Consider the following 9,403-nt stretch of genomic DNA (forward strand, 5'->3'; position numbering starts at 1 on the left):
AAGGAAGGAAGGAAGGAAGGAAGGAAGGAAGGAAGGAAGGAAGGAAGACACTTTCCCTGAAGGTCCATACTGCTTTCAAAGACCACCCCAGGGCCAAATCTACTTCCTAGAGCAAAAGAAGCCACTGCTCTTTACTCCCAGGCACAGCCTAGAGAAAAACCGTTCCAAGTGTCCATGTAGAGCACACCCTGGCATTTTCACATACAATAAACCAATTCTTTACATACACAGTCTAGCAGTCTTACTCAACTGGGATCTACCAGAGCATTACCACCTACACCTGTGGCATCCTCTGCATAGAATGATTTATGTTCTAAATTCACAGTAGTGCGTCAACCTTGGGAAAATGGAGAAAAACCATCACTTAATTCTTTTTCTGTGAGGTTTAACTGTAGAATCCTGACTGACAAAAAGGCTAACCAACTAAGTAAGAATAACTTTCATTTATGAAAACCCCAGCCTGAAGTAAATATCCCAACCAAAAACTGAGATTTAGCTCTTTAACAGTGGAGTCACGAATGAGAGTTAGTGCTTTTCACGCCTGAGACAATACTGTGGGTCTGAAAGTGATCACACTCCCTTAGAGATCTCAAAAAGATTACTTCACACACAAGCTTTCAGAGTCAGAAATGGGAGGTACCTCAGCAGCATTTGATTCTTCTTTAAAGAACAAAGGATTTGCAAGATTAATATAAGCTATAAGTATATAAGTTGTTATCTGTGGGCTGTAGAGATTGCTCAGAAGTTAGGAGTACTGGTTGCTCTCCCAGAGCACCCAGTTCAATTCCCAACATCCACATGGCCACTCACAACCACCCCTAATTCCAGTTCCAGGAGATCTGGACCCTGTTTCTGCACTACACAGGCACCAAGGCACACATATGATAGGCATACATTCAAGCAAACACTCAAAACGCACAAAATAAAATAAATCTTTTTTTTGTTAATTTTTTTAGTTTTTATTTGTAAGCAAAATGACAAAAAGAAAAAAAATCACTGTCCAAAAAGTACAGATCAATAGAGAACACAGGGACTCTAGTAAAAACACACTTTCATCTCTGTATAAAAGCAGCAAACTGCTTTACAATCCAATACACTCCATCTTGGGGCTGGAGACACAAAACAAGCTGACAGGTAAGACTCATGTAAACTTCCACCTCTCAAAGGCTGGGGCACCCTCTTCCTCACCAAGCTGGACCTGTCCTCTTTGTCTGGGAAGGTTTAAGCCCTTATCAGGAAGCTGTTTCTCTAGGAAACGGTCTTCTGAGGAGTGAAAATATTCTTTACATATTAAGAATGACTCCAACTTTGAAGTTACTAGTAAACATTAAGCTTCCTTAAATTAGAATTCTAAATGGGGGGGGGGGGGGGTGGACTTCCAATTTTGTCCAATTACGTAGCCAAATTATTACATGCTACAAAAATGCACTTTAGTCCTTTTTAGAGGAAAAAATACATAATCAAAATATCCTTATCGCAATGCTTCTATGGGTTCCAACCCCTCTCCTCCCCACAGTTCCAGGAATGACTCTACAACAAAACAAGCCACCTAGTCTTTTGTCTCTGGAGAAGAATGGTTACAGCTTGAAAAGAAGACTTAACTGCTTTCTGAATAAAGCAAAGTATAAATAACTATGAGAAGAAGGAAAGCAGGCAAAGGTCCTAAAAGGGATGGACCAAACTAAAGTATGAGAACAGGCAAGTGGAACATTTCAGAAGAACCATGCTCACATCCTCCAAGGGAGATAAAATGAATACTACCAACAGTGACAAAGAGTTTAATATTTGTGTTAGTGAATGAGGACAACGTAAGTGTTCACCTGTAAATCTGTATGTGCCCCTGAAAGATACATGCTGCTTTGTTCCTATTTGGTAGGAAAAACAACCATGTTGTGGTTTAAATGAAAATGGCCCTTACAGGTTAGGGACCCCGGGTGGGGGGAAGCCCCAAGTTAAGTCCTGAGAGAATGTGTACTCTGAAATGTACAGGACCATTTTGAGGACTCTAAGGCCATGGGAAACTGACAAAAATCATTACACCCACCCAGACCAGGCTCAAGAGGGATGGCAATTCTTTCTTCAGAATCTAAGTTTAAAAAACTGACCAGAGTGGGCAAGATTCTGTGATGTTTATAGCCTAACTACCAAGACTAGCTAGCCCCTTCCCTCGTTCTGTACATAATGAAAAAAACTGAGGTTCCAAGTAGATGGAAGCAACTCAAGGTAATGTTCAAGAACCTCACCTGAACCCAGCTTCTCTGTATGTCTGTCTTTTCCTCATTCCCTCACTGTTCCTAGCCGGGGTTCCAGGCCCCAAGTCTTGAATGACAAGGTACATAGGCTCAACTATTTGCAATGTTTGGTCCCATTTGGTGGAACTGTTTGGGAAGAATTAGGAGGTGTGGACTTGTTGGGAAAGGGGCAGGATTCGAGGTTTCTGATGATTCACACCATTCCCAGTATGTCTGTGTTGTTCTCTCTGCCACCTACTTGTGGATTAAGACTTGAGTTCTCAGCTGTTCCTGCCACCATACCTTTGCTTTTGCTTTGTGATTATAAACTCAAACCCTCTGAAACTATAAGCACAACACTTTTTTTATAAGTTGTTTTGGCCAAGGCATTTTGTCACAGCAACAAAAAAAAATAAGTAATACAAACCCCAAACAAAAGTGTTTAAAAGTAATAAAAGGAGCTGAGGTATGGCTGCCAACTTCTGCACACTGAGAGTCAGAGAGAGAGAGAGAGAGACAGACAGACAGACACACACACACACACACACACAGAGAGAGAGAGAGAGAAACTGACCTATGGACTAGACCATCAAGATAATGAAGAGGCCTTGACCTTGATTGTTATCTAGACCAAAATAGAAAGGCAGGTAGACCAGATGTCCTATGAGCTTTGTCTTTCTCCTTAGAAAGCCATACCCTAGTGGTCCTGTTCTTCTAAAGTCCAAGCAGAACCTGGCAATACAATCTTCCTGGGTACTGCCTGGGACTAAAAACTCAAAACAGCTAGGAGTAGCCCCAACACTGTTTTCAAAAGCTCAGGTCATTCTAGACAGATGCTTCTATCAATCAGTAACAGTCCCAGCCCCTGGGGTTATTGTGACAATTCTATATGAACCTAATGATCAGTGGAAAAGGATACAAAGTTTACAGAGGGGAACTAGAGAGATGGCTCAGTGGCTAAGAGCACTCACTACTCTTCTGAAGGTCCTGAATTCCATTCCCAGTACCCATATGGCAGCTCACAGCTGTCTGATGCTGTTTTCTGGTGTGCAGATGTACATGCAGACAAAGTATCCAAAGAAAAAGAGAAGGGGAGGGGAGGGGAGGGGAGAGGAGGAAAGGGAAGGGGAGGAAAGGGGAGGGGAGAGGGGGAGGGGGAGAGGGGAGAAGAGGAGAGGGGATGGGAGAAGAGAGGAGAGAAGAGAAGAAGAGAGAAGAAGGAAGGAAGAGAGAAAGAGAAAGAAAAAAGAAAAGAAAAAGAGAGAAGGAAGAAAGAAAGGAAAAAGAAAGAAAAAGAGAAAGCGAGAAAGAGAAAGAACAAAGAAAGAAAAAGAAGAGAAAGAGAAAGAAAGAAAGAAAGAAAGAAAGAAAGAAAGAAAGAAAGAAAGAAAGAAAGGAAGGAAGGAAGGAAGGAAGGAAGGAAGGAAGGAAGGAAGGAAGGAAGGAAGAAAAAAAGAAAGAACAAACCTCGAAGTATGCAGTGCAGAGGGGTGGGGGTAGATGCTGTCAGCCAGCAATAGTTTGAAGAAGGTCTTCAGTGGCAGATTCTTGACACTCAGTTAATGATCTCTATTAGCTAGCCACTGAACACTCAGAACAGAGAAAACCCAAAAGGATGACTACAAGGACATTACAAGTGCAAAATAAAACCAATTTGGCCCAGATTTAGCACTGGCTACCTGAGGGGCACAGTCTAGTAGAGAAGAGCCAATATCTATGCCAAACATGCCCATGCCACCACCTTAGTACAGCCAAAATGACAGGACACGAAGGAGTAGCTTTAGGCCATATACTCCCAAAGAAAACTACTAAAAATGAACAAATATTTTTAAATATTTCACTCCAACACTTATAACCCAGCAGTGGCTGTTTGGCACCAGCCTCCCATATACCACATACCCTCCAACAGTCACTATGGAGATCAGGGAAACAGGAAAAAAATTACCCACAGGCCAAAACCAAAAATTACCCAATGTTTCGGGAATGTTCCTTCTCTCTCTAGTTACATCTGAAAGCCTAATAATTGTTCCTTCTTTCCTTTCAGTTTTAAAACGCAGTCGTCCAGATTCTTCATCATCATCATCTTCTTCATCTGATTCTTCTTTTATGTCTTTCTGGAGTTCCAGGGTTTCCATTCCTCCCTACAGGCAGACAGAAGCAAACAGGGAGAAGTAAGTTCATCGTCACTTGAAATATAAGTATACTTGAAAGATCTTGGTAAAAGGCTATGTGAAACATGAAGCCAACTCCGTGATTGGGGGGAGGGGTAAATAAAAAGAAACTTTCTTTTGGAAAACCTTCAAACTCCTGTCTGTAGTTGACTACCTGCTGCTACTCACATTTGTTGGAGCACAGACATCAGTTAAACATCCTTGCTGCCTTATATTTAATTCAGACCACAGCAAAGTGACACACAAATTAAGTTGTATATGACTAATATTTTACATCTTATAGTAAATCCATACTACTGAAATAACACTGGAGTTAACAGTGCAGAACTCACCTGGTGGCTGCAATGGCTACTTCAACCTTGTAAGCTTTACAGTTCAGTCCCTAACCACATATTTTGAATTTCTGTCAGGAGAGCTGTCCCTCTCGGCTTGGATTTTGTGGCTGCTTGCTACTGCTCAAGTCTTCACAATCCTTCTTCATCACTAACCCTCTCCCTTTCCTACTTGCTTCACTGTTGCTGTCTAGTTTTAACTCACATCTACTTAGTGCTGAGTCCAGTAAAAGACAAAACATTCTTTCTGCCACTTGTTTTAGCAGAGCCCCTTACCAAACTCCCTCCAGTGCTAACCCAAACTAAAGCAGTTTTTGTACAGCTCTTCTTTCTGAGCTTCTCTGGCCCTACCATCTCCCTCTTAGGTCAATCTCAGTAGCCACTGGCAGATAAAGAAAGGCTGAATATACTTATACTGAATATAAGGCTCATTTAAACACTTTCTACCAGTGTAATGAGTAAAAACGCAGTTTGCCTCTTCATTATCACTACTCTTAAAAGGAACAAAGACACACTGTTAGAAAATATATGGGCAATCACTGTACACTTTCTTTACCAAACATTCTCAATGCAAAGAGCTATATAATCAGACTCTATAACAAGTTGTACAAACACGAACACAGCTCCAAGAAATCAAATGCTGAAATGAACATGGAGACTGACATTTCACTTTCAATCTAATGACTATGGCTTTTCAGTTCTGTATGCTGGATAATTTTGTAGCGCCAGAATTTTCACATTCTTGCAAATGTAGCACTATCTTTTCTATATTATTGTGTACATATCTGAAATCAGAGTAAGTGGCATCTACAATAAGTCCTCAATGCACCATTGCCACAATGTCTCTCTGTACCTTCATAAATACCCTAGTGACTGGAAATCCTGTTCAGAAACAGATTCTGACCTGGAAAGTCTAGAGTGGAACCTTAGAGTCCACACTCCTCACAAGCTCCCAGGAGGCCAACTTGTATCTACAGACTATGCTTGCTAATAATATGGCCAGAGGGAAAAAATCATGTTCACCAAAGCAAAAACTTTATTGCAGCAGTTATAATAATTATATAATTACTTTGATAGATACAAAAAAGGGGATCACTAAAATTTGGTGTTCATTAGAAAATCACTGTCAGCAAACTAAAACCAAAAAAAAAAAATCTTCAATCAGAGAGCAAAACTTACTGACAAGCAATAAAGTGCCTTCTTCCTAGCACGAAAAATAAGGCAAGAAAGTTGGCTTTGGAGCTAGTTTCTGTTGTACCTACACTGAAAGTCAGTAAGGCAAAGGAAGTAAAAAGGATTCTGATTACAGAAGAAGGAGGAAGATGCTTTCATTAAATGTTAAGCTGGGGGAGAGGGAGAGCTGGAGAGATGGCTCAATGGTTGTTAAGACTACAAACTGCTCTAGCAAAGGATCCAAACTGAGTTTTGAGCACCCTGATTTACAACACCAGTAACTCCAGCACTGGCAGATCCAACACCCTTTTCTGGTATGCATGGGAACCTGCACTTGTGTATACAACCAAACAGACAGACAGACAGATAGACAGATCCACAGAAAATATAAAAATAAAATCTTTAAAAATTAAAATAAGAAACTTGTCCATTTCAATCTAGATACATGGTCATCTCCATCAAAACACTAGCCAGATTTCAAGTAGATATGGACAAATCCATTACAGAAAAGAACCTTAGAAAAGAATAAAGTTGGTGGGTTTACATTACCTGGTTTCTTGTTCCATTATTGCAACTGTTGTGGTGCTGACATACAGACTTCATAAAAGCAAATTAACGGATTGAAGAAAACGAGAGTAAATAAAGTCAGCTAACAACATTAAAAACTACTTTGAATTGATGGGAAGGAAAGCCTACACAGCAAACCAATGAAACAGCTGGAAAAGCATTTTTATTTAAAGACAATGGATTGCTCTCATATCTCAAATACAACTAATAATAATGATACCAAGTTTCCAAAAGAAAAGAGGGAATTAATAATGGGGTAGTCAAAATTTTCTTAGGTCACAAAATCATCTGGTCATCATCCAGATTATTTTTTACTTATAAAAATTAAATTTGAGATGGGCTGGAGAAGTGGCTCAGAGGTTAAAAGCACTGACTACTCTTCCAGAGGTCCTGAGTTCAATTCCCAGCAACCACATGGTGGCTCACAACCATCTACAGGTGAAACCTGGTGCCCTCTTCTGGCGTGCAGGCAGAACACTGTGTATGTAATAAGTCTTAAAAAAGCTGGACAGTTTAACAGAGAACCCAAGGGGTCTGCTGCCCTCTCTTCTGGCCCTCAAAGGCACTACATGTGCCTACATGTGGCATACCAGCATGTATGTAAGAAAAACTCCTAAATACTTTAAAATTTTTTAACAATAAAATTGTTTACAGTCATACCACCCTGAATGAGTTATCTCATGTAAAAAACTTAAATTTAAAAACATGTAATTCAGAGCCTCAGGAAAAAAATTTCACAAACCATGTATCTGCCAATGGACTTGATATTTAAAATACACAGGACACTTATCTAGCAACCTCTCCCTAGATTACAGAAACTAAGAATATGTACATAAACTATACAAGAACAAAATACACTTGTCTATATTGAATACAAATATACAAACAACAATCTCAATGAAGACCTTATATACTCTGTAGCTTATATAAACAAAAGACAAGCCACTTTAAAGAGAAAGCGACTAAAACCAAACCCATAGGTTATATAAAGTCCAAAAGAATATATTAACAGTGCTTAGTATCATTAGCCATCAGAGTAATGTAAACAAAACCCACAATGATGAAGCCATTGAAAGGCTGAAGAAAGAAACTGACACCAAATGAAGAGGAACGATAAGGATTCTCAACTAGACAAAGGGTATAAAATGACACAACCATTTTGGAAAACCATTTGTTAATTACCTTAAGTCTACACCATGCTAATCTAGCTCAGTAAGTCTACCAATACCTATCAACAAAACAAAGAGGGTGAACATTCATCCCAAACCAAATACCTAACAAGGTATATAAATAAACAAAATTTAACTAGTCTACATGTAAGTACTTGGATTAATTCAAAACTATGTTGGGCAAAAAGCAGCTAAACATGAGATTATGGGTGTAGCTCTGTGGCACAGCCCTTGTTTAACATACCTGAGATTCTAGGTTCAATCCCTAACACCACAAAAATAAACCAAGGGGAAAGTGATCAAGTAGGGTGAAAGAAACGGTAGTGTTAGCTCCTGCAAGGCTAGGACAAGAAAGAAAAGAGAAAGGAAAAAAAAAAAAAAAAGCTAGTGTTTCCTAGCTTATGCCATTTATTTTGCAGTGGGTGTTAATATCAGGGTTTTAAAAGACTATTCCTTTCTTTTCTCTGTGAGTGCTGAGCATAAAAGGCTTGGGTGCCTCTCCTGTGGAGCCTGTATGGTGACAATAGAATTCTGACACTGCCAACACAAACATGTTCTAAGGCTTGACCTCATCTTAGATTATATCATCTTTTTAAACACTCATTAAAGGAGTAGTGTTGAGTCAAAAGACAACATGCGTCTGGGCAGCTGAGCCTGTCATGGACAGTAGAGTGTTGATTATACTAAAAGCTGGCAAAGCGGCTAACCACACTTCTCACATCTCACAAAAACTAGGGCTTGGTGCAACTAGGCTGGGTCAGAAGTCACCTCCCTAGCAGAAGCACTTCCCGGAGGCCTTGCTTACCCAGGACTCTGTGATCATGCCCAGAGGGAGTAGTGCTTAAGGAGGAATCCTTGCATGTGGGACTCTATTCTGACCTCAACAGACCTGCCCTGGAAGAAGATCCTTTCTTTGAAGGTCGTCGGTACACAAGCATACCTGGACAGAGATTCTACAACAAAGAGCAAGCGTTGACATGCTCCCAAAATACACAGAACCCAGAGAAATGGTGCTGTGACATTTCTAGTATAGGTCCCCCAACAAAGTAAGACTACATCTTCCAGTGGTCTAAGTTGTCAATAATAACATAGGTTTTAATTCTTACCTTATGAATATATTTTCATATGCTTATAGCTCATTTGCTTATCCTGTGAAGACAGATGACATATACACAGAATTCTGTTTCCCTTCCAACTTTTGACCACCCCAAAACCTCCTTGGTAGCCTTGAAACTGCTCTGCTCCCTGCTTTCAGTTCTTCCTGATTTCTTTCTCAAGTGCCCTTGCAGAACTGACCAAGCTGGGTGAGCAGTATGCTAGGCAGAATGATACTGAATGTTTCAGGCAACCATACTGCATGTTCTGGGTCTCCCTCAACTTCGCCATGGTTCCCTGGATTAGGCACCTTCTACAATTGCACAAGAGGGGAAAAAAGTCTCTTACACTAGTCTTATTATTTTTTCTCTATGTTTTAATTTATTTCAAAGAGTTGAGCTAAAAAAGTACAAAAAGAAAAGTCAACTTCGGCTTAAGAAAAAGGTTCCTGTTTTACACCCAGCACTCTCACAGAGAAAAGAATAGTCTTTTAAAGCCCTGATATTGACACCCACTGCAAATAAATGGCATAAGCCAGAAAAGACTAGCTTTTGTGGGTCTTTTCTCTGACAGCAGAAAAGAACACTATGAAAATTATTGCAGGAGAAAGAAAGAAAGAAAGAAAGAAAGAAAGAAAGAAAGAAAGAAAGAAAGAAAGAAAGATC

The 9,403-nt window shown here is 39.9% G+C and overlaps 1 protein-coding gene across 4 annotated transcripts in view; it reads right to left on the minus strand.

Moving 5' to 3' along the window:
• Rbm33 (RNA binding motif protein 33) overlaps positions 1–9,403 on the minus strand; it is a 104,581-nt gene that overhangs the window by 64,519 nt on the left and 30,659 nt on the right. For all 4 annotated transcript variants that reach the window (XM_055612569.1, XM_055612568.1, XM_055612567.1 and 1 more), the window contains one exon: positions 4,201–4,372. In XM_055612569.1, coding sequence (XP_055468544.1) covers positions 4,201–4,372 — 172 coding nt within the window. The remainder of the gene's footprint in view (positions 1–4,200; positions 4,373–9,403) is intronic.

Source organism: Psammomys obesus, unplaced genomic scaffold, assembly GCF_907164565.1.
Source record: "Psammomys obesus unplaced genomic scaffold, mPsaObe1.curated_primary_1811, whole genome shotgun sequence".
In the NCBI taxonomy this organism is placed as follows: domain Eukaryota; kingdom Metazoa; phylum Chordata; class Mammalia; order Rodentia; family Muridae; genus Psammomys; species Psammomys obesus.